Below are 27,308 nucleotides of genomic sequence, written 5' to 3'. Positions count from 1 at the left end.
CATAATGAAGAAATAACCTAAAATAGTTCAGTATGGCAGAGTAGAGTCATTTGGTGTAGAACGTTCACAAAAACAAAAATTAGGACATTAAAAAATAAATATTTTATATTCATCATTATTGCATTGGTCAAATATCAATCACCAGAATTACCAATGTAAAAGTTGTAAAGAATATTACATGACTATTATTAACTTAGTAGATAACAAATGTCTACTACACTGCAGCTATATAACAGACATAAACTATTTAGGAGGTTAAAATAATTAAATCCAAAGTTTTAGTGACTGACCAAAACACATCCCATTGTTGACATGTCCCATGTCTGTCATTACTGCAATATGAATTGAAAATTGATTTGTAACCACATGATATCACTTATATGTGGAATCTAAAATATGGCACAAATGAACCTATCTACAAAACAGAAACAGACTCAGACACAGAGAACAGACTTGTGGTTGCCAAGCAGGGGGAAAGGAGGGAGAGGGATGGACTGGGAGTTTGGGGTTGGTAGACACAAGCTATTACATTTAGAATGGATAAATAACAAGGTCCTACTGTACAGCACAGGGAACTATATCCAATCTCCTGGGATAAACCATCATGGAAAAGAATATATAAATCAATGTCTGTATGTGTATAACTGAGTCACTTTGCTGTACAGCAGAGATTGGCACAGAATTATTAATCAACTACACTTCAATCAAAAAAGGAAAGAAAATTGATTTGTATAAATGCTTATCTAATGTTTCTATATGTGGTTTTTGGGGGAGAGCCAACTTTTAACTCTCAAGAGACAAAAAATAAAGTGGACATAAACACTGTGTGGAACACATGGTAGGTGCTTGAAGATATTTTATTAAATTTCTGTTAATTAAGCCTCTGTTAAAATAAAATTGAGTAGAATTACATGTCATAATTACCTTTACAGCTTCTTCCATCTTCTTTTATTTCAAATCCATCCTCACAGTAACACATTGTACTATTTCTGACCATGGCACATTTATACTGACAATTCAACCGCTGGCAACTGGGCAACAGTTCTGTAGAGGAAAAGCAAAGATATTATGTCTATATAACTGTGCACACACATATACTATTTAAATTTAAACGTTAATATTTACTCAGTGCATAACCATAATAATACAGCTTTGATTGGTTTCCTAGAAAGTTTCTATGATTGGTTGACAGAACAAAACAATATCTATTCCCTCTAAAATATGTTGGCTTGCATTTGTTTGAAGTATTGTTAATAAAAATTTCAGATCAATCTGTTCAGTCTTTCACTTTTTCCCTTATTACGTACATTCAAAGGCACAAATCCTTTCAAATTCTGGTAAATTATTTCAAGAGGAAAAATGTCAACTCAGTGGTTGATTTCACCATTTATGCCTTTCTTATCTGACACATCCATTGATATTCTATATTTTGAGGGCTTGTTTTGACTTACTAATCAATGTATAACCTTTGAAGCAGGTGGCAAAATATTAGACAACTACTGGATATAATATATTTCATAATATCTAAACCCTTTCAGATCAAAAACATCAGTGAAGCCAAAGTTAGCAAAACCTTAGAGCAAATTAGGATTCAGTATGATAAATGCATGAAACACAGATGAAGTGACAGAGGCATATTCATTTCACAAATAATTTCTAACAGGAATAAGATTTGCTAAACAAGAAAAATTACAGAGAGAATGTATGACTGATTGTGGTGTCTGAAAATAGGGATATTAATGGGTCGTGACAATTTCCTTTTTTCCCCTGGGGAGAAAAATAAGGGTTTTAAAGATCAAGGTTAAATGATTCAAAATAAATTGATATTTGCCACAAATTTAGCTGGTGCTTCAGAAATATTTTAACTTTTAATAAAGATATATTAAAGTCCAGTGTGGAAAAGGACAGCTAGAATACTCCAAACTGAAAATTTGGTATTTTACTAAAAAATTAATTATCTCTAGTATTTTCTTAGCCCAATTGCTTTTAAACTCTTTCATGAAACGATCAGTATTTTATGTATCTTCTCTTCTTAAAACTTTAAATCTCCTTCATAATGGTCACCCACATATGATGATCTTGCTTCCTACTTCCCTGAGAAAATTGAAGCTATTGAAAGAAATTTTCCACAGATTTATGCGTCACATTTTACCCACCTCTGCCTATTCTTGTTTTTCTTGCATTTCAAACTTGGTTTAACTCATAATTAAAGCTCCAGCCCCAACTCCTGTGCACAAATCCCATCCCCTTTCACCTATTCAAGGATATCACTTGAGTTTTTCTCTACTTCCTCTCATAATCATCTTTAAAAGTTTATATTAGATCAAACTAAAGCCTCCATTCCTTTTTGTCAATTGAGTTTCATGGGAACACAGTCAATAGTCATTTGTTTACATATTGCCTATGGCCGTTTTTACACTACAAACACAACCCAACTAGTTGCCTTAGTTGACTAGTTGGCCCCCCAAACCTAAAATATCTATTATAGCCCTTTACAGAATGTTTTCTGACCCTTGTACTACTTTTCCCCATATTAAAAACAAAAAACCTTGATCTCACGTCCTGTAGGAGTCACCGTTGCCCAGTATCTTTGTTCCTCTTTATAACAAAACTTACAAAATAATCCATACTCACTGTCTCTTTCTTCCTCTCTGTTTCTATCTTAAGCCCACTCTATAAAGGTTTTATCTCCATTGCTCCAGAAACTGCTCAGATACAGGTTTCCAACGACCTTGAGGCTGATAAGTGTGATGGCCTTTTCTCAGTCCTCATCTTACTTGACCTATCAGCAGCACTTGACACTGTTAACTAGTTTTCCCTGATGTACCTTCATCACTTTGCTTCCAGGGCTCAGGACTTCTGGTTTTCCTCCTATTTCACAGTCTCCTTTGTACAGTTCCCCATTTTCTTGTCAACCTCTTAAGGCTGAAGTGCCCCAGGATAAAAACCTGGTCTTTTTCTCTTGCCTATCAATATGCTACTAGTAAACTCATCAGTTATCACAGCTTCCCCTCTAACTGGAACATAACTGCAGTTCCATAAGCTGAAAGCTAGGTGTGCCCTCTTCGACTTCTAATTTCCACTGTTCTATTACAATTGACACTTTATATTAAAATTGATTTCTCTTTGAGATACCTGGAACAATTTCTGCTTCCTTGATATAAATTAAGCCACTATACAAATCAACACATCTGATTTGTAGGTTTGGAATTGGGGTCAATGCCAATTATATGCTGTTATAAATATTAACATTTATATAATGTGCAAAGACCAGTCATTTGGTCTGTAAAAATACATTATTAATAAAAATATAGAATAAATGGATCTTTAGAAGTTATAACATTTTTGTTTCATATGGTAGTTATTTACATTTTGGTTTTCCCCACCAGTATCTACAGCTATAAATTAGATTTGCTAAACAAGAAAAATTATAAGATTTGCTAAACAAGAAAAATTACAGAGAACGTATGACCGATTGTGGTGTCTGAAAATAGGGATATTAATGGGTCGTGATAATTTCCTTTTTTCCCCTGGGGAGAAAAATAAGGGTTTTAAAGATCAAGGTTAAATGATTCAAAATAAATTGATATTTGCCACAAATTTAGCTGGTGCTTCAGAAATATTTTAACTAAATATATATATATATATATAAACCTAAAATATATATATATATATATAAACCTAAAATATATATATATATATGTAGATACATGCATATATATGAAGTTTTTGAAATGTGCAATTTCTTTGAAACCCCATACCAGTCAAAAATGTAGATATCATTGTCATTTATAGTTTTCAGATGAGGAAACTTATAGTTGATAACTAATTTAAGATTATATGGTAAATATACGATGAAGATGGTATTCAAAACTTCAAATCAAGGTCAGGCTGACTACAAACAAAGCCTATGTTTTCAAAAATGCCTCTACTTCCCACTGTACAATCTGGTGACGGTTGAAATTGTGGTGTATTTTTTTTATTTGCTTTGTCATTCTAAGCTTAGTAGTGTGCTGTAGATACAAGAAGTGTTTTTTATAATTTTTATAGGATGAATGAACTAATAAATCAGTAAAATAGCTTAATTCTAGGATGACAATTAATACTCTCAGGTGTCATTTCTAGTCCATTAAATTAAACTAGGTCCTAAAGATAGTTCATTTACATCTTTAAGTTAGGTAACTGAGTTGTCAAATCTTGTTTGATTATGGTGGAATCAGTCCAAAATTGCCTTTACTCTATATGCTTCTTTTAGTTCAACACTGATTGAGCACCTAGTCAATGCTAATGACTCTGCTGGGCTTCCACAGATGCAAAATTGCTTTAGACAAATTAATGAATTACAACATGAGTGTGGGGTTAGATGAGAAGTGCAACAATGTAAACAACAGCTATAATTCATAGCAGAACAACACATATACTAAATAAAAATACATGTGACATTAGCTGGAAAGAGAAGAATTCATCCAGAGACTGGAAATAGAGGTAGGTATCTGGAAAAAAGGTTGTTAAAGAAGTTAAATTTAAACTAAAATTTAAAAGATGAGCTCAGTAGACAGAATTTATGAGCATGCATTCCAGATAAAGTAGACAATATGAGAAAATAAATTTTTAAAAAATGACAGCATGTAAGAGGTAAAGACAATGGTAAATAACCCTGTGTGGCTAAAACATAGTGTTTGATGTGGTAGGAAATGGGACTGGAATTATTATTTGGGGCCAGACAGAAGTAGATTAATTCTTAGATTAAGTAGAATTTTCTGTTTCAATAATGGGAATCATTGCTAGTTAAGGAGGACAGAAGTTATATACTCTGACGTGTACTGTTTGAAAGTGCCTAATAACAAGGAGAAAAATGAGTAAAAGACAGTAAAGAAAGAAAAGGTATCTAAAAGGTTAGGACTATGAATATTTAGATGAGTGGATGGCCAGAAACTTGGTGAAAGCATAGTAACACTGAGTTAACAGTACCAATAAAATGAATTAAGAATAACAGAAGGACTGGAGGTTTAGAGGGAAATACTAAGTTTGCTTTTGATGGTTTAGTTTAAAATGTTGACAAGAAAATGGCTAGGAGGGAGTTGAGAATTTGAGTCTACCTAAGAAGAAAAGTCTGGACTAGAGGTGGAGATTTGGAAGTCAAAAACACATAATTGGTCCTTGAAGTCCAAAGAGAAAATAATCATCCCTTAAAAAAGAATATTTATGATATAAATCAAACCTAGAGAACTTTTATATGTGAAAGGCAAGCAGAAGAAAAGGTGTTAATAAAGAAAACAGACAAAAAGAGTCACGTACCACAATGTTCACTGCAGCTCTATTTACAATAGCCAGGACATGGAAGCAACCTAAGTGTCCACTGACAGATGAATGGCTAAAGAAGATGTGGCACATATATACAATGCAATATTACTCAGCCATAAAAAGAAACGAAATTGAGTTATTTGTAGTGAGGTGGATGGACCTAGAGTCTGTCATACAGGGTGAAGTAAGTCAGAAAGAGAAAAACAAATACTGTATGCTAACACATATATATGGAATCTAAAAAAAGAAGAAGGTTCTGAAGAACCTAGGGGCAGGACAGGAATAAAGACACAGATGTAGAGAATGGACCTGAGGACACGGGGAAGGGGAAGCTCGGACGAAGTGAGAGAGTGGCATGGACATATATACACACCAAATGTAAAATCGATAGCTAGTGGGAAGCAGCCAGATAGCACAGGGAGATCAGCTCAGTGCTTTGTGACCACCCAGAGGGGTGGGAGGGAGAGGCAAGAGGAAGGAGATATGGGGGGTATATGTATATGTATGGCTGATTCACTTCGTTATAAAGCGGAAACTAACACACTATTTCAGAGCAATTATACTCCAATAAAGATGTTTAAAAAAAAAAGAAAACTGAGAAATAACTAAATATATAGACGAGGAACATAGAAAGCTTCACAAAACCTAAGGAAGAATAACAGTCCATGGAAGTAAGCAGGGCAATAAATATTAAAAACTGAGAAATATACTTGGATGAAGCCTAAAGACTGAACTGGGTTTCCTAATAGGATCAATTAAGACCTTTAAAAACGGTTTCAGTGGTGCAGAGGGGACAGAGATAAATGTAGGAAGGGGTTCGGACAGAAAGAGGAACAGTTTCTCATAGAAAAGACCAATATCTTATAGGATACAGAGCATGAAGGTAGGGGTATTATCTAATTTATTAGTCTGTACCTTAGGACAGGCATATTAATGCACTGCTTTAAATGCATTGTTTTCCACGTAATCCCTATAGCCCATCTCTTTCTTTGCCCTGTCTCAGTCTGAAGTAGAAAATCCATAGACTACTGGTTCCATCTTTCTGCTCTCTCCAATCTTGAAACCCCTGGAGTATGAAGAGTACAAGGCATGCTAAAAGGTTACCAACATCATGGTAGTGACGGCGAGAAAAGAGGAGAAATAAGAGAAAATGGATAAAAATGGTTATGAAAGATCAGACCTCACACATGATTTTGCATATTAGGTGGGAGTCTGGTGGCTGAAAATAGCAAAAGAGACAAGGGCAACTTAGCTTTTGGTTTACTGAATTTATCCTGCATGAGAATTTGTGTATGTATAGAAGGGTGATATGGAGACAATTAAACAGTATATGATATCAGATGAAACGGTAAATATGTATTCTTCTAACAGATCATAAAGAACTATGAGGAGCTATCAACATGAAAAGCTAAAATTTAGGGCTTCCCTGGTGGCGCAGTGGTTGAGAGTCCACCTGCCGATGCAGGGGACGTGGGTTCGTGCCCCGGTCCGGGAAGATCCCACATGCCGCGGAGCGGCTGGGCCCGTGAGCCATGGCCGCTGAGCCTGCTCGTCCGGAGCCTGTGCTCTGCAATGGGAGAGGCCACAACAGTGAGAGGCCCGTGTACCGCAAAAAAAAAAAAAAAAAAAAAGCTCAAATTTAAAATTTGGCTTGGCTCTATGAAAGCAATACTAATTACTGTAATGTATTTGAACTGCATACCATTTATGCTTAATTACGTGCAACACTATAATGATTATGTACATAATTAAAAGTGCATCAGATTAATTTTGTCAGAAAGATTATTTGAGCAGAACAGAAATTTTGTGCTTGACTCATCAATCTTCATAAACTGCTTTAAATGAAGCATAGTCATTGGCTCATGCAACATTATCAATGGTTTGAATCTTACACTGAAGTAGGAAGATCACTAGTATCTAAGGGGATGAAATGTGCAAATCAGAATGCAAATATGGAAACATGGTATCTTATCTGTATTCTTCAGCATTATCATAAAAGAAAAGTATCTTTTTAATTAAAGAAGAGGAGCTACTATTTCAGAAATTAAATCTAATGCAATTGATGAAGGCTCCCCAACACAGACCCACTATATTCTGTGATTTTAAGAAATATTTTTGTGTTCTTTTCAAAGTTGTATAGGAGAATATTATCAAAGTTTGAGTATATTTTCTGTATAAAACACAAGTTAACAGTTTACAAGTAGTAGGTAGCTTTGAGGTATCTAAGCTTCTAAGTTGAACTTTAACTTAGAAATAGATTCAAGAACTAGATTTCTGAATTTTTATTACTAACAAATAGTAAGAGGAATTCTAAAAGGATAGAAAATTAATTCATACTAAATCTCATATCTTTTTTACCACTCTTTTTCTTTTTTCTGAGTGTGATGCCATATACATAGCTTTGGACTCTGGAGCCAGAGTACCTAAGCTCCAACCTTGGTTTAGCTAATTTCAGGCTATGTGAATGTGGCTTCTAGATGATGAAATATATGTAAAATTAGTTTGTGCCACTTCCTAACCTGGCCCCTAAAGGATTCTGACAATCCTCTATTGTCTCTTGACTTGTCCGCCCTTTGGATGCAGGGAATCCAGCAGACAACTGGGAGAACCCTGGGATGGCGGAGACCCAAAACGGAGGGAGCCTAAAATAGCACATACAGGAAGCATCTACTGATGACCCAATTGGATTGTGATGTGAGTGAAAATTTGGATTTTTGTTGCATTAAACCCCCGAGGTACCAGGGTTGTTACATAATACCATGGTAATGGGCAAATGACTTAAGAATAAACAGGTATAGAGAGCTTATCTCTAAAATGGGAAAAATAATAGAAACTACCTCATAGGGTATTGTGAGGCTTAAATGAGCTAAGCCATGCAAAGTTCTTAAAATACTGCCTGCCTCATAGTAACTCTTTTAATTATTATCTTATTATCATTTTACCATTTAAGCATAATCATCCATTCAGTACAACAGAATACCTGTCATCAAGCATTCTTGTCATAATTTCCATATTCTTCAAGTGATTTGGAACTATGTTTCATTTTACAATAGAAATATTTTTCTCTTTTGCTCTTTTATTTTTGGGTATTACATAAAATAGTTCTAGTTTTGCACCTAAATCACTTCTGTATCTTTTGACATCTTCTGGAGAAGATACTTTTTTTGGTAAATTCTCCTGAAATCGTTACCTGAATGAAAAGTCCCCAACAAACAGAGAAATACTAACCATAGGAAACAAAGATTTTTCTATACTGGCTAATTGGGTTTCTATAAAATATGAATAGTACTCACTGAAACAATGTATATCCACATCTAATTTGCTACATAAGCATAGACCAATCAACGATCCAGGCATGTAATTTTCACCAAATACTTAATGCTAGTCTGCATAGTCTTTAGAGATTGTTCTGCTTTTTAACACATTTCCACAAATGTATGCAGGTTTATGGTTTTGGAAACACATACAAATAAATTTTGCTAACCTGCTCAGAGTAAAAGCAGATCAATAAAGAATGGTTAGAAGCTGGTAACCAGATTCCAGCAATTGCAAGTTATTACTTTTAGGAGGTTTCTTCCCTCATTCGTTTTGTTTATGTAAATATCTCTAAGCCAGAGAACCACTGCTTCCAATACTGTATCTGTAGCCATCAGATCATCAATAACATTATGCTGGCTGCCTTCATGACCTAAAATCGAACAATTCACATTGATCATGTATTGGACTTGGTGGGATAGTAAGAACACAGCTGTGCCATATTCATGTGCTTCTAGGTTATATGTTCCCCCCTGAGAGAAAATTAGAACTTTTATAAACTCTTTGGAGATACAAAAAGTATAGGCACTTTTCCAGATACAAGTTATGTGAGGCATTATTTTACAAAATAGGATCAAATTTCATTCTCAATTTTAGTAATCAAGTTTCTTCTTGAATTTAGGTTATACAAAAATGCCTTTTAACCAACAATGATAATCACGGTAATAAGAAAAATATCTTTCTCCATGTAGTACATTTATAAAAATAACATATTTCACTCACTCTTTGTACTTGGAAATTGATAAGCTGATGCAGCTACTTATCATACCAGACAGTCCCTCTTGTCATCAGGACGTCCGCCTGACATATGTAGAATGGTGATAATTTGTGTCATATCATTCATCATGACTGCTAAGGTGGATTTCTTCAGAATTCTTTGCTTAGTGTAAAACCACAGTCCTAGTCTCAAATTTTCAGTGTGTTCCCATATAGAAAGATATAACATTAAGGCAATTATTTTTCCTAATTTTTTGTTCCATTTTTGTTATGGTATAATTTACACTCAGTAAAACTGATTCTTTTTAGTGTACAGATATGTAAGTTTTGAAAAATGCATAGAGTTTTGTAACCAATACCATTATTAAAATATAGAACAGGACCATCATCCTAAAATATTTTCCTATGTCCTTCTGCAATCAGCTCATTTCCCCACTGCCAGATTTTGGCCATCACTGATCTGTTTTCTGTCTCAATAGTTTTGCCTTTTCCGGCATGTCATACAAATGGAATCATCCAGTCTGTAGCATCTTTACTGAACATAACATATTTGAGATTCATCCATGTTATTTTATCAGTAGTTCTCTCTTCTGCATTGCTGAATAGTATTCCATTGTATGAATGTACCTTAGTTTGTTTATCCATTTCACACATGATGGACATTTGAGTTGTTTCTAGTTTTGGTTTATTAAGAGTAAAGTTGCAATAACATTCACATACAATTTTTGTGTAAATATAGTTATCACTTCATTTGGTAAATTTGGGATTGCTGGCTTACATAGTAAAAAGATGTTTCACTTTATAAGAAACTATCAAAATACTTTTCAAAGTGGCTGTACTGCTTTTCATTCCCACCATAAATATATAAATCTTCCAGCTACTTGGCCTTCTGCCCAGAACTTATTATCAGGTTTTTATTTTAATTTCTTTAACCACTCTTAACAGGTATGCAATAGTACCTAATTGTGGTTTTAATTTGCATTTCCTAATGACTAATGATATTAAACGTCTTTTCATGTTCTTATTTGCCAATCATATATCTTTGGTAAAGTGTTTGTTCAATCTTTTGCCCATTTTTTATTTTATATATGTGTGTGTGTGCGTGTGTATATATATATATATATATATATATATATATATATATTTTAGATACAAGTCCATTATGAGATATTTGACTTACAAGTATATCCTCCTGGTCTGTAGCTTCTTTTTTCATTTTATTAGTGTTTTTCAAATAATAAATTTGCAAAGAAAAAATTCCTTAATTTTGATAAGTCCAATTTCTCAATATTTTCTTTTTGAATCATGCTTTTAGTGTCAAATCCTTACCTAAGTCAATCTCTCCTTTGTTTTCTTCTAGAAATTTTATAGTTTTAGATTTTTGGTCCATTTTGAGTTAGTTTTTATATATAGTATAATATATGAATCAAGGTTTTTATGGGGTTTTTTTGCATTAAATGTTGAACTGTGCCTGCACCATTTGTTGAGAAGACTAACCTTTCTTCATTAAATTATCTTTGCACTTAAAAAAATACATATTTCACTATTTATTTGTGGATGTATTTCTGTACTCCTATGTTTCATTAATTTACACGTTTACCTCTCTCCAATATCACACTGTTTTGACATAGTAAACTTGAAATCTGGTAGCATGAATCCTCATACTTTATTTTTGTTTTTCAGTACCGCTTTAGATATTCCAGGTCCTTTACATTTCCATATAAATTTTAGAATCAGTTGTCAGTTTTTATGCAATTATGCTAGGATTTTATTTGGACTTATATTGAATTTATAGATTGGGGAAGACTGACATCTTAATACTATGGTCTTCCGATCCACAAATACAATGTAATATATGTACATTTACTTGGGGCTCTAAGAGGCTTATTTTTCCCCATGAGTTTCCAGCATATAGATCTTGCATTTATATATATTATTCAATTAATACCTAAGTGTTTTATAGTTGCATTTATATACATTATTCAATTAATACCTGTGTTTTATAGTTTTTGTTTATTATAAGTGGTATTATTTACATTTCCAATTGTACATCTTTAGCATTTAGAAATACGGTTGATTTTTTATATATTGATCTTATATCCCAGGACCTTCTTAAAGTCAAAAAAAAGACACAAATTACAAGTATCAGCAAGGAAAGAGAGTATATCACTAGTACAGATCTCACAGTTTTAAAAAGATAGAGAAAACTTCAAACAAATCTTTGCCTTTAAATTTGACAACATAGGGACTTTCTTGGTGGTGCAGTGGTTAAGAATCCTCCTGTCAATGCAGGGGACACGGGTTTGAGCCCTGGTCCGGGAAGATCCCACATGTCATAGAGCAGTTAAGCCAGTGTGCCACAACTACTGAAGCTGTGCTCTAGAGTCCGTGAGCCACAACTACTGAGCCCTCGTGCTTCAATTACTGAAGCCCACATACCTAGAGCCCATGCTCCACAACAAGAGAAGTCACCGCAATGAGAAGTCCGTGCACCACAACGAAGAGTAGCACCCACTCCCCGCAACTAGAGAAAGCCCATGAAGCAATGAAGACCCAACACAGCCCAATAAATAAATAAATAAATAAGTTTTTAAAAATAAATAAATAAATTTGACAACATAGATGAAATAGACAAGTTCCTTGAAAAACACAAACTGCCAAAGCTCACTCAAGAAGAAATGGATAATTCCTATATCTACTAAAGAAATTGAATTTAAAACTAAAAATCTTCCCACAAATAAAACACTAGACCCAGATGGCTTCACTGGATATGCTACCAAACATTTAGAGAAGAAATAGCACCAATCCTATACAAACATGTCTAGGAAAGAAAAAGGAAGAAAATATTTTCTAACTAATTTTATGAGGCCAGAATTACCCTAATTCCAAAATCATACGAACACATTCAAGAAAAGAAAACTACAGAACAATATTCCTTACAAACATTGATGAAAAATTCCTAACAATTCAAATGTAGGAATATATGAAAGGATAATATATCATAACTAAGTGAGGTTTATCACGGCAGGTTTAGCATTTGAAAATCAATTAATGCAGGTCACCATATCAGTAGACTAAGAGAGAAAAAAACATATGATCATTTCAACAGATTCCTAAAGCATTTAACAAAAAACAGCACCTATTCATGATTTTTTTAAAAAAACCCACAAATACACTTGGCAGTATAGTAACAGAGGGGAATTTCTTTAACCTGATGGTATTACTTTGCCCCAATATCAGGAACAAGTCATAAAAGGAAGAGGATAACAGCTCTTACCACTTATATTCAATAATGTACTGGAAGTCCTAGCCAAGGCACTAAGGTGACCAAAAAAACAAAACAAAAAAGTTTAAGGCACACAAATGAGAAAGAATGAAATAAATAAAACTGTTTCTATTTTTAAAGAAAAAAAAATTTTATGTAAAAAATTTAAGAAAAAACATCTACTCCAAATCCAACAGAGTCAATTCTTTAAGTTTTTTTTAAATAGGGCAAACATGTCACGTCATATCTTTCAATTTGCATAATAATGCCTCGTAAAGATTTACTAGTCTTTCCAAAAGAAAAATAAAAATTCTCTATAATTTAGATGTGCTATTACAAGGTGGAAACTGTAGGCCAATTAGGTGCTTTGAGAAAATATTCTGTGGACTGAGCCTAGTGTTTAAAACAGATTGTATACTTTTAAAAATAATACACGGGGCTTCCCTGGTGGCGCAGTGGTTGAGGGTCCGCCTGCCGATGCAGGGGACACGGGTTCGTGCCCCACCCCGGGAGGATCCCACATGCCGCGGAGTGGCTGGGCCCGTGAGCCATGGCCACTGAGCCTGCGCGTCCAGAGCCTGTTCTCCGCAACGGGAGAGGCCACAACAGTGAGAGGCCCGAGTACCATACATACATACATACATACATACATACATACATAAATAAAAATAATACGCGTGTGTGGGGGGTGGTGCATGCACACTCAACGCATGGATATCCCCATCCCTTTTGATAGGTGTACATTATTCCATTTTATGGATATGGATGGTTAGTAATTTAATTACAATTACATGCTGAAACACATTTAGTTTGTATGATAAATACCGCTGTTTAAAAACATTTTTACTCTTCCTTCTATACCGCAGAGTTGTTTCTAGGAAGTGGCTACCCAGTCAGAGACTCTAGGTCCTGACCTGAGAGTGTACTACACCAGTGCTAAGAGATTTTTCCCATTTTAGGCTATAGATATAGCAAGTTGCGAGTTTACTCTGAGAAAGAATCCTGATAATACCAACTCGTTTGCTAAAACTGGATGGAAAACTGCTTATTTTGGGTCCCCAAGTAAAATCATTTCTAGCAATTTAGCCACTTTACGCTCTGATTTCTTAAGAAACTTTATTGTAATGGCATTCAGAGTTCTAAAATTCAAATATGTAAAACTTTGAAACAGTTTTCATTACTTGGAAAATTAAAATCTAGTTATCAAGGCACAATCAAATAAGAAATTCATTTATTTTATGTTATGAAAAGAAAGACTTGGATTCAATATCCATTGACAAAATGTGCTAAATAATAAACCTGTCATCTTCAGGTATTAGTTATTAGTGGGAATATTGTTTAAGAAAAATGTTTACCTCAGTTTTATCTACAAGAGGATATGAGAAGATAGAACAAAGTAACACAAGCTCCTGTGGGGTTCTCTTCTCAGCTCATATTAGAGGATAATGACATTATTGACTTCATAGGGATGGTGTGAGGTTTAAACATGGTAATTCAATAGAAGCACTTAGCTTAATGTCTGACACATTGTAAATGCCCATTATAGGTTGGCAGTTATGTTATTCTCATTATAATCTTCAACACATCTCTACCAAAGGAATCTCGTAATTTTCACTTCCATCTTTTATTTATATAGAAGGATAGACCAGGCACATATGGTATCTTGAAATGTGCTCTAGTCTTTAAGGGTAGAAGACAGATGTCAGTCATTTAACTGTGGACTAGTTTCTTAACCTTTCTGGGCCTTAGCCTCCAACCTAGCATATGTCTTAATAAGTTTTTAAGAATATTAAAAGACATAATGAGTGCAAACATGCTCTATAACTTGTAGAGTATTATTATCAATACTGAGATACTGACTGGTATATGGAGAGATAAAGGAGAGAGTGCTAGGTGTATTGGACGGGTAAAGCCAAGGTATGCTGTGGTATTACACATCTTGTTTCAGTGTCTTGTATTTGATTTTGCAGTAAGAATGATATGCTAGAATTATTAATAGTAAGATAAACAAAATTAGGTCTTTGCCTTATTCAATTTATGTAGTCACAACCACAGAGAAACGATGCTTGAGGAAAAAAAAATTAAACCAAATTTACCACAAGGTTGTGAGAAAAACATAATTACCAAGTAGAAATTGCATACATCTAGTTAGGGAGTTTTTCATGCCTAGAGGTAGATGGGTAGGAAAATAAATGTAGAGTTAAAAAAGGATTATATACATATAAATTATATAAGTATATTGCATAGCTTATATAAGATAAACATAATAGGATGGAGGTGGCAGTAGCAATTGGGTTAGAGGAGGTGAGGCACTGTGAATAAAGACACCTCTTTTGTAGAGGGAGCTCAGAACTTCAGGCAGTCTCCACATATTTAGTAGGCAACAGGTACTTGTGACTAAATTTATTGGAAAGTAAAGATAAAAGTCATTTTTTTCCCTTCAAAGGACAAATATCATTCTCTTAAATCTGCATATTAGTCCCAGACCATAGGAGGCAACAATAACCTTGGGAAGGTGTCTATATATTCAATGAAATGAGAATGAACAAAGACAAATTCAACACAGTGCCTGACACATTAGGTCAAAAGGTGCTCACTAGCTATGTTAAGCATGGCAATTAAATACATCAATTCACCTCTCCATTTTTCCATACCCTTAAAAAAAGCGATAAGAAAGGCTCAAACACACAAGAATAAAGAGAATAGGAGAGGAGGCTAGAAAAGACAAAGGTAATCAACAAAAATTTAAAAGCAAAGAAGCAACAAGTGCATGATGACTGATTGGCCTTTAGGGTACTAAGGAAGTAAAATTTAAGCCAAGGGTTGAAGGAGATGAGACAAATCATGATCAGGGATGCTGCATTCCAAACACATAGACTGTTCATTGCACCACTCCAGTGGGCATTATTAAAGCAAACTTTGATATGAGTGGAACTCAAGTTGTACAACAAGGAAGCCCTTGGAGGAGGGCTGATAAAGACCATTTTTGAAAAAACACAGCTATCATCATATAAGGACAAAAGACTGAACGTTTTGCTACTATTAGGAAAATGAAAAGGATGCTTACTATTGTCACTTCTGTTCATCGTTTCACTGACCAGGGCAATTAGCAAGAAAAAGAAATAAAAGTTATCCAGATTGGAAAGAAAGAAATAAAACTATGTCTAGTTACAGATGACATGGTCTTGAATATGACAAATCCTAAAAAATACACATTAAAAACACCTATTAGAACTAATAAATGAGTTCAGCAAGTTTGCAGGATAAAACAAAAAATATATACATATCAATTGTATTTCTATACACTAGCAATGAACTACCTGAAAGTGTAACTAAGAACAATTCCATCTAAAAACTGCACAATAAAAGAATAAAATATTTAGGAACAAATTAAACAAAAGAAGTACAAGACCTATACACTGAAAACTACAAAGTATCATTGAAATAAATTAAAGAAGATCTAACTAAATGCAAAGGAATCCCATATTCACAGATTAGAAGACTTAATGTTGTTAGGATGTTAATACTTTCCAAATTGATCTGCAGATTCAATGAAATCCATAGGAAAATCTAAGCTGTCTTCTGCATATTGACAAGATGATCTAAAATTCATATGGAAATGCAAGGGACCTGGAATAGCCAGAAAAAAAAATCTTAAAGTGAAGAACATTTTGGAGAACTCACATTTTCCCCTTTCAAAACTTACTACAAAGCTACAATAATCAAGACAGGTGGTACTACCTTAGGATAGAGACATATGTCAGTGGAATACAACTGAAATTACAGAAATAAACTCTTACATCTACATTCAATTAATTTTAGATTAAAAAATTCAATGGGGAAGAATTTTTTTCCAACAAATGACTCTAGTCCAACTGGAAATTCACATGCAAAGAAACGAAGTTGGATCCCTGCCTTATGCCACATGCAAAATTTAGCTGAAAATGGATTTTATATCTAAGAATAGGAGCTAAAATAATAAAACTCTTAGAAGAAAATGTAGAAGTAAATATTTGAGTCTCCGAGTTAAGCAAAGCCTTGCTAGATAGAGCATCAAAAGCTCAAGTGAAAAAGGAAAAAAAAAAAGATAAATTCCACTTAAGAAAACTAAAAATGTTTATGCTTCAAAAAATACCATCAAGAAAATGAAGAAATGACCATAGAATGAGATAAAATATTTCCAAATAAAATCTGGTAAGACATTTGTATTCAGATAAATATCTAATAATCCTTATATTATGATTTTTGTAATTCTTATGAATAACTCTTACAATTCAATAATAAATAACCCAATATAAAGACAGGAAAAGAATGTGAATCCACATTTCTCCAAAGAAATCACACAAATGTCCATTAAACACATGAATGAATATTCAACATCTGTATTCATTAGACCAATGCAAATCAAAAACACAATGACAGTCTCTCGCCCTGTCACAGCTCACCCTTCCCCCTCCCCATGGGCATATACACACTAACAAACGCAGTAAGGTAGATAGCTAGTGGGAAGCAGCCGCATGGCACAGGGATATTGGCTCGGTGCTTTGTGACAGCCTGGAGGGGTGGGATGGGGAGGGTGGGAGGGAGGGAGACGCAACAGGGAAGACATATGGGAACATATGTTTATGTATGACTGATTCACTTTGTTATAAAGCAGAAACTAACACACCATTGTAAAGCAATTATACCCCAATAAAGATGTTAAAAAAAAATAAAAAAAATAAAAAAAAATTAAAAAAAAAAAAAAAAAAACACAATGACAATACTACTTCATACTTATCAGGATGGTTATAATCACAATGACAGACAATGCTAAGTACTGGTGAGGATGTAGATAAATGGGAACCCTCATTACACTCTTGCTGGAAATGTAAAGATCCAGCCATTTTGGAAAACATTTTGGTGTTCCTCAAAATGTAAAATAAAAAGTTACCACATGGTCCAGCAATTCTACTTTTAGTTATTTATCAAAAAGAAATTTGAACACACAAAAACTTGTACATTGTTGTCCATAGCAACATTATTCATAAATGCCAAAAACTTGGAAACAACTTAAATATCCTTAAGGGAATGAATAGGTACGCAAAATGAGGTATAGCCACACAATGGAATATTATTTGACAACAAAAAGGAATGCAGTACTGATATAAACTACAACATCAGTGAACATTGAAACCATTAAGCTAGTAAAAGAAACCAGGCATAGAAGACCACATATTGTATGATTCCTTTTATATGAACTGTCTCAAATAAGCACATCAATAAAATGATGGTTGCCTAGTGCTGTGGAGATTGGGAAGAAACGGGGAGTGATCGCTAATGGGTCCAGGGTTATTTTTAGGCATAATGAAAATATCCTAAAATTGACTGTGGTGCAGGTTGCATAGCTCTGTGAAGATACTAAAAAAAAAAAACAAAAAAAACCACTGGATTTTACAATTTAATTGGGTGAAATGTACGGCATATGGATTATTTTTCAATAAAACATTTAAAAAATCACACACAAAGGATTAGGAATCACAATGACATTAAAACCTTCAGTGGTAACAATGGAATTTAGAAAGCAGTGAAGAAATGCCTAAATTCTAATAGATAATGATTTTCAGTCTCTAGTATGCACAGATAAATTGTCAATTAAGAGAACAGAATAAAGATATTTTCAGACACGTTAGGCCACCAAAAATGTATCATCCAAGCATCTTTTATCAGGAGGCTTACACAGAAGCATCAATCCAGGAGGATTTGTGTCCTTCACCAAAGAGAAAGTAACTTATAAAATAAACTTTGCCCAAACTTTGGCAAAGAGATTGTCTAGCAGGCTAGTGAAAGGAAGTCCCAGGATAACATTTATGCAATCAGTTTAAGTTGAAGAAAGTACACAGAGGGCTTTAGAAAGTATGTCAACAAGAAATTAAAAGTTTAAAAATTATATAAAAGCAATGTTTATAGTGTACTACATGGCTCAGCTCTGAAGAATGTGTATAAGATAATAAATGATGAACATAGTGAATATTTATTTAAATAATAATAATATAATTATATAGAAAGAATGTGTGTAGTAGGTGGGGTAAGGAGGGGATTTCTACTTAAGCAAAATAGTCATCTTTCAGTAGAAAGCTAGTCAATAATACCTTAATCTGAAAAAAATCAAATATCCATTTAAGGATGTTATATTATAAATATTCAGATTTTTTTTTTTTTTAAAGAAGAGTTAAAAGTGTTGTATCCTTGGTGAATAGAGATCAGGGATGAGTAGAATGTATGAGCTGACTACTCTTTTTTCATTTTGAGCTTTATAGAACTATTTGACTTTTATGCCATGAAATCTCTTTGATTTCAAAAATTATTAATTAAAAAATAGGAACCAGATGACATCTTTACTGGGTCTTCATTTATAATCAATACAAGCATTTTTACATTTCAGGGTGCTTTCTGAGGGAATTCATAAAACAAGTGTTTTTTCAATAGATCTTATATTTTTCTGATAAAGATTATTTTAGTCATTTAGCACTCAATGTCTTTCACAAGTATTTTAATCCCTTTATCTTTTTCTTGCCTTCAGTATAATTGTGAATATAGTTGACACAACACTTTACAATACAGTTCCAAGATGTGGTTAATTGGACAGCAAAGCTACAATTAAAACTTTAACTTTGGGGATTGAAAGATATTACAATATACAATCAGAAAATATATTAAGAGGGATATTTTTATGTGCTTTCTTCTTTTCTTTCTTTCTTTCTTAAAACTAGTTGGTACGTGTAGGTGTGATTGGGAAAAACATCTGTGACAATCAGAGAAAGAAATGAGGTAAATTTTTCCCACTCAAAGAGAAAATCACACAATCTATTATTTAGAGGTAGTACAGAAAGACAATTAAGGAAAAGATTAGTAAATTAATCAGAAGTGATATCCATAGGAGCAGACTGTATATATTCTTACATTGGAAAACAGACTAAATAAAACTCCAGAACAAAACACAGTTGACCCTTGAACAACGTGGGAGTTAGGGGTGCCAACCCTCTGTGCAGGAAAATCTGGCTATTCGGTCCTCTGTATCTGTTAATTTGATCCAACCATGGATCATGAAGTACTGTAGTTTCACTATTGAAAAAAATCTACTATAAGTGGACCCACACAGTTCAAACCTGTGTTATTCAAGAATAAACTGTATTATAACTTTGTGACATTTCGATGATACATAAAAATAATAAAATCCATATTTCATGATAATTAGAAACCATAATTTTAAATAAATAGAAGAGCTCAAGCTTATCTTTCCAATGAAAGTACTCTAGCAAAAAGAGCATGAGTCAAACTTCATAACATAAAAATACAAATTGTGCCCAATTTCCATTTCTTAGGTTCATTAAATGTGTTCTTCAAAGGTAGAGGTACAAATGTAATATAATTATAATGAAGTCTTCTGAAGGAAAGGTATTAAATCGTTTTAGAAAATTGGGACTTACAGCTCTGTCTGAGAAGAGGCAAGAGGAACCTCTAGTGATGAAAGGTAGAGGCCTGCTGAGGCCCAAGAAGAGCCAGCTTGATGTAGAGAATGGACTTGAGGACACGGGGAGGGGAAGGGTAAGCTGGGACGAAGTAAGAGAGCAGCATTGACATATATACACTATCAAATGTAAAATCGATAGCTAGTAGGAAGCAGCCACATAGCACAGGGAGATCAGCTCAGTTTCCTGTGACCACCTAGAGGGGTGGGATAGGGAGGGTGGGAGTGAGATGCAAGAGGGAGGGGATATGGGGATATATGTATACATATAGCTGATTCACTTTGTTATACAACAGAAACTAACACAACATTGTAAAACAATTATACTCCAACAAAGATGTTTAAAAAAAAAAAAAAGAGGAGTCAGCCTGAAATATCGCAAGGCTTCTGTTAACATTCCAGGTAAAGCCCCGTGCTACTCAGGCTTCCTTGCCTCAGGCCTTACAAAGATAGGCAGCTTGGAATAAATAGGTCAGCTGCAGAAGAAGGCTTTAGATCTCATTTGGGTTGGGTTATTTCAGAGGTCTGATCACTTTGGCTTGTTTTTAAAATTAATCAATTCATTAACTATATCTATTCTGCTAAGTTGCTGAATCAGTAAAACTGTATTTGAAACGCCTAAGGCTACAATCCTATCCACAAGAAGGAAGATTAACACTATGCCTAAAATGGTGAAGGAAATCTCCTCCCTGAGTTTTTTTCCTTACCTAGGGAATAATCTGTATAGGAGGGGCAAATGAACCCATGAGACCTACTTTTCCAGATAGGAGTTTGATAATATCTGAAGCTTAGGAAAAAGTAGGCTTCATAGCTCTATACATACAAGTCTAGGAGAGTGAGGCTGGAAAAAAAGACATCTGGTTCTGTTTTCTTGGAGGAGAGGGGCAGATCTATCTACCTGTGCAAGAATTCTTCAAATTAGTTCACAGATGAGTAATTCAAGGGTCCTGTCTAACTTATGTCAGGAATAATTCTCTTATCATATTTCATAACATCTCTGATTTTTGTAAATAGATAAGGCATTTAAAAGTTTTTTAGATGACAGGTATCTTATACCAAGCTTGTTTACAGAAACCAAGACAAAAAAGCTAAAAAAGATTAAATAAATTTATCATGAAGGTAACTATAATGGTCTGTCATATGTGAGTATTTGGGGAATCAAGGTATAGTCAGGGGAATGCATATTAGAAATCCATAACACATGTTACAAAGTTACTTTAACCCTAAGTCTCAAGGTATATCCTCTTTCTCCATGTCACCTTGGAAAAGTAACAAAAGACAGTTATTATGTAAGCAATTATGCAAAGAGTTAATTGACTTCTAGGGAAATTCAGTTCCGTTCTTTGTGTTATAAAAAGTAGTTTGCTAGGCATATTACAAATTAGAAAACAACTGAGTGAAACCATTGCAAGGGCAGACAATGGATCTGTCTGATACCCTCATTGTCTTAGCAGAATATCTGATGCATGGAAGATTTTAGTAAATTTTTGCTGAATGAAAAGTTCATTTCTAAAATATTTCAATTCTTAGTTTGGAGCCTGGAAAAATCAGTCCTCTCAATGAGGACGTGGTTCACCCCTACGTCTCTTAATATTGCAAGTGCTGAGTTGTTATTTGTCTTTTCATGTGAAAATCCTGACATCTCTACCAAATTGTAAGCCCCTGAATCAAAAAGATGATTTTATTTTATTACATTTATGTGTAACTTCAATTTCCAGCACAATGCTTTCTTACCCGAGATTCTGCATTTCTAACAAGCTCCCAGGTGAGGCCCGTGTTAATAATTCAAGTATCACACTTTAAGTAGCATTGATTTTGTGGAGGGAAGAAATAATGAATAAGTTGTTTGTAAAAACTTTGGTGAAGATAAAGTTAATGTCTCAAGGCAAACCAGACACTATACCAATTGAAAACTACGGTTTCCAGTAACAATTCACTTTTCCACTATGGATGCAAGCTTACAGACCTTGGGTCCCTATCTCTTCCATTACTAGCAAATATATGCTTCTATAGAGTTGGAAGCAAAATCCCAAGTAAGCATGTACACATCCTTTTAAGAAAAAAACATGCCTCTGGTCAATTTTAGAATTTACAGAAAAAGAGGCATTGGGAATCTGTGTCACCTTTTAACACCTCATGTCACTTGTCCAAATGCATGGGCCCTGAACTATGTTGACTTTCCCCAAAGTGACCACATAGCCCCAGAGGGCTAGGCTGTGATAAAATGAGTATAAACCTTCCAGCTTCAATGTAGCTGGTTATTTAATCTCATGTAAATGTAGAAGACACAGCCTATACGGGATGAAAATTAGTATTCACTCATGCTTTATAGTTTTGAATAGGACTTTTGATGCCCCTAATATTTATCTCTGCAATCATAATCTAACATACATTAACAGACTATGTTAAAAACTAAACAAGTAAACAAAAAGCTTACCAGAAACAATCAGCATAAAAACACAGAAGAAATTTTTCATTATAGTTTTCTTTAGAATGGAGAACACTTAATATCTTGTTTAAAGTCCCAGAAATAAAAATATTAATCATGATTCACTCTGAGAATAACTGCTACCTGGTGAAATTTACTGTCCTTTTTACATTCCTAAATTTTCTAAATTTTAATAATACGCATGTTGTACTTTGTAACAGTACAAAATTGAATTTTATTAAGAATATAAAGTAATGTAGGTAGTTTCTAAAATCCACAATAAAACTAGACTGAAAAGGAAGAGTGGTTTTCATTGTAGGCATTACAAAGTGGTCAGCCGAGAAGAGAGTCTGCCACATAAAGATCCAGCCCATATTTGTATTCAGTCCTTAAAATAAGTGCCACAGCATTTTTGTTCTCTCTTGCTGATTTATATTTTCATGAATTTACCTGATCTTATCATAATGTTATTCATTTCAGTTTTATTATTCAACATTCACAGTCAAGATACCAATGTCTAGACAGGCCTTATCAAACAGTGCTCCTAGTTTTTTTCCTAGTTCATTTCCCCAATTTTAGAAGTATATTTCTTTTACAGATTAAGCTTTTTACTTTAATTTATCCTAAGCCTTACTTTCTTCCATACAGAAACTTCCAGTTTTCTTTTTTGACAGCAAGGAGTACCTTGATTGATAGCATTCAATTGCTGTGTTGAAACAAGCAGCTGGCTTATCTTACATTAGTACATTTTTTATTAGTTTTACCTATTACATGTGAAAGAATATGACAAAAATGTAATGATCTTAGGTGTTCCACCTGGGCCCAATAATTCTGTCTAGATTATGGAATATAGACTTTGCAGGAAAGAATCTGAGAATTCTGGATAAGAGTTACAACACAGACATGGATAAAAGTATGAAATTAGTTCAATGTAAATATGCTGCTTACCAATTCTAAACAACATAGGTGTGTCAGGAAGGCGTGTGCTTGACCACATATGTTTAATATACGATTAAAATATGTTAATAATATTTTTACTTATCAAATGTTTTAAAATTGGATAAAATCATAGTATCTTGGACAGTTTTTACAAATAGTGGAAACAGAAAGTCAGACTACTTAAACCAGTTATCCTGAACCCAACCAGTAAATTTACATAACAGAACTCTGACTATATTCATATTCTTCATGGTGACACAATGATAAAGGATAGTAAACAAACTGAGAAGCACATAAACAGAGGTTAACAAGGTAGTGTAGTATAGTAGTTAAAAAACACAATTTTTTATGACAAACATATTGGTTGACATCCACAATCTGCTACTTACTAGTTGTGTGATCTACCCTGAAAAGTGTTCTTGACCTTTCTAAGTCTCAGGTTTCTCACCTAGAAAATGATCATAGGGATAGCAACCCTAAAAAATCCTTTCGGAAGAAAAGATCAGATAGTGTTAGCAAAGTACCAAGTACGTTCTGATTCTTGGTAAATAATGATTTCTTTTCTGAATAACATACTTTGTTATTATATTTGTAGGATTTGTTAAGGTATATCATAGTTCTGTATACATTTCTTGAGTCTGTGGAATTAGCTAGTGATAATTACTTATCATCATGATGTGCAGGACTGGAAAAGCTATGTGCATGACCCATGACTAGAATATAGTGGTGGCTAAAATGTTAGAATCAGAGTTGAGATTTACCCTATGACTTCTACTGATTAGTTATAAGGCTTTATCACAATAACTGAGCCTATTTGGAACCTACTTTTACAGAGGCAGAATGAAGTTACTAGGGGTACCTGCCTCATGGGGTTATTGGAAGGTTAAATGGCAGAATATGTGTAAAGCACTTGCCACAATTCTCGGGACATGTAAAGCTAGTTAATAATATAAATAAAACACTAGTCTTCAACTGTTCAGGATAAATGGGATCTGTACTTTGCAAAGCAAATCTGGAGAAAAGATAATGAATTCAAACGATTCAACAGGATAAAAATAGGTAGGACTGATAGCATAGCTTATAGTTTTTTAAAAAATCAATTATGATGAAACTTCCATGAGCGAGATATTTTTCTACTCCTTGATGGGCCTCTCGATGGTTTTATATATATGCAGAGTTATGTAACATCTCCATCTTCCAAGAGTTCTAAATCTAAAAGGGGATATAATTACATATAAATAATTAACCAAGCCTTTATACATGATGATCAAGTGGACTGCAGTACTAGAAGGGCAACTGAAGTTCAGAGGAAGGAGAGAAAACCATTGTCCAGGGCAGCTTGGGCAAGTTTTATTAATGTTATTTATGATTACTGAAGCATTCATAAGTTGAAATATTCAAAGGCATACTAAAACAGGGGAAGAAAACCAGCATAAATTATGTTCAGATAATAATTAGTGGAAATATATGGATGGTGGGTGTAGAGGTTTAGAAAATGTAAACGGTTGGAAATAAAACTGAAAGGGGCCAGATACCACAGTATAATATCTAACATATTAATGTTATCATTGTTGGTTTCATTTATATGTCTCCTCCAATAGACTAAGTCATTGAGAGCAGAGATTTTGCCTTTCATCTCCTTATCCAGATGCCTAGCATGGTGCCTGGCTTCTTTAACCATTCACTGTTTATTTATTCCCCTTTATCCATAAGGTAGCTGTACTATGGCATTTACAGACTCAAGGGATAAAGACAAGTAAATAAGTAATTATCATACCAAATGGTATGTGTTATGCAGGGGAAATACAGTGTTCAGTGGGAAAAAATATCAGCGGTGTCTTGGAATATTTCCTGAAGTAAATTACATCTAAATTGAGACCTACATGTTAAGTAGAAATTTACCAGGCAGAGTGGGGAGAAAGAGTCCTCTATAAAGACAAATAGGTTGTGGAAAAGGTCTAAAACCGAGAAAGGACACAGCACAATCAGGGAACTAAGGGAAGTTTGGGTTGATAAAAACAAGATTATGTTTCTCTCCTCAATATTTTCTTCCTGTTTTTCTCAAAACATGTTTTCTTTTGGACTGTATGAATTTTAAATAAATTCATTTTCCTATTTTTCAAACTATAACTTTTTGCTTGTGTGTGTATGTGTGTGAGAGAAAGAGAGGGAGATGGCTCTAGGGATACAATGTATACTTAAGTTCTCACAGCCTACTTAGAGTTAACATTTTACTAGTTCACATGAAATGCAGATATCTCACTACTTTATGGATCCATCTATTCTCTTTTCCTCCCAATATTTAATGTTATAGTTGCCAGGTGTATTACACCTACACATATCATAAACCTAACAGGAAAATGTTATAATTTTTGTTTTCAACTGTCTTTATGTATTTTACAGAAATTAGGAGAAAAACCATATTCTATTTACTCAGGTAGCAAGGCTGGAAGAAAGAAGGAAACAATCGAAATTAAGAATGTAGAAACAGAGTCACTTTTTTCTTCCACATAGCGGTAGAAAATTCTATTTCTCTGTATCAAAACTTCAAACAAGTAAAGTGAGAAAAGAAAACACAAGAGAAAAAATCATCTAGGTAACTTTTGAATGAACCCTTATATATATTTACTGTGTTTCTATTACAGATTAAGATATTATTGTAGGTGCCTTGAGTGGTGGTGGGGGGCATAAAGATTAAGCCAAAATCCTGTAAACAAGGAGTTTACAGCCTACTAGTTCTCTGTGTCCTCTGAAATTGACTATATTCAATGATCTGAACTTGTGTCTACATTTTAATTTTTTTCTAACTTTACCTACTTAGGATATTTGCTTTCAGCTAATTAGATGCTCACAACTCGCAAATTTATACATCTTGTATCTACAGCATTTTCTACCCTAGATGAATTCACTTCACCGGAAGAGAAGAACCAGCAGGGCTTCACTCGTAAGGCCTGCCTCTCCTTTCCTTCATGTTTCTACATCACATTTGACCCAGATTAGTTATTACTAGTGTGGTGTGGTTCTAAGTTCTAGGGTCACTAAAAAGTGGCCTCCAATTTCATGAGATCTAAAACACTTGCAACTGATGTTTGCACCTGTAATTTGTAAATTAAAAGACTTTCTTGATTTTTCCTTCACTACACCTGGAGAATATTCTGATAATGAAGCAATACAATTTAGATAAATAAGTAGCTGTGGATTTTTTAAAGAATTCAAACACATAAAAAAGTTATCTGGATACATAATAATCTCACATAAATTACAAAATGGTGCTAGAATATGTAATATTATTTCTGTTACTACTTACATTTATTACATCTTCTCATTAATTGAGTTTACTTTTGAATTTCATTTCTAATACTGAGGCATATATTCATCACATGGTTTCAGATATTTGATTACACTAGCAAAGAAAAAGGACTGTGCTTCAGAAAAAATATACAACCTTGGAATACTCGCTGTGTTATATTATATATAGTATGTACTCACTTTTTCTTTATACTTTAAAGATTCTGTAAGGAGGTGAAAAATTGGGAAAAGATAGAACAGTAAAGCTCAACAGCAATAATGAACAATAGGATTATGGATGTGGGAACACAGATCCTCTCTGGAGCTTGTAGAATATCTGAGTATATGAGTTTTTGTTTATTTCTCCCTACCCTGATTTTACATATTTGCTATTTACTAATGCTAACAATGTACCAAATACTGTCATTTCTGTGCATATTGCATTTTATCTTCACTGCAAACCTACATGGGGATTTTGTTTTGTTTTGTTTTGTTTTTCTTCCCCATTTAATGGAGGAAGAAATTGAGGCTCGAAGAGTTTA

At 33.8% G+C, this 27,308-nt stretch overlaps 1 protein-coding gene across 1 annotated transcript in view; it reads right to left on the bottom strand.

The window, feature by feature from the left end:
- The window catches only part of LRP1B (LDL receptor related protein 1B), a gene marked incomplete at its 3' end in the record, with an annotated part of 1,802,496 nt that overhangs the window by 950,973 nt on the left and 824,215 nt on the right, over nucleotides 1-27,308 (bottom strand). The window contains exon 4 of the mRNA XM_082657914.1: nucleotides 925-1,044. Coding sequence (XP_082514040.1) covers nucleotides 925-1,044 — 120 coding nt within the window. The remainder of the gene's footprint in view (nucleotides 1-924; nucleotides 1,045-27,308) is intronic.

This window comes from Grampus griseus (genome assembly GCF_964374135.1).
Source record: "Grampus griseus genome assembly, chromosome: 7".
Taxonomy (NCBI): Eukaryota; Metazoa; Chordata; class Mammalia; order Artiodactyla; family Delphinidae; genus Grampus; species Grampus griseus.
Note: the sequence above shows the minus strand (reverse complement) of the source record. Positions and strands in the feature narration are given on the sequence as shown.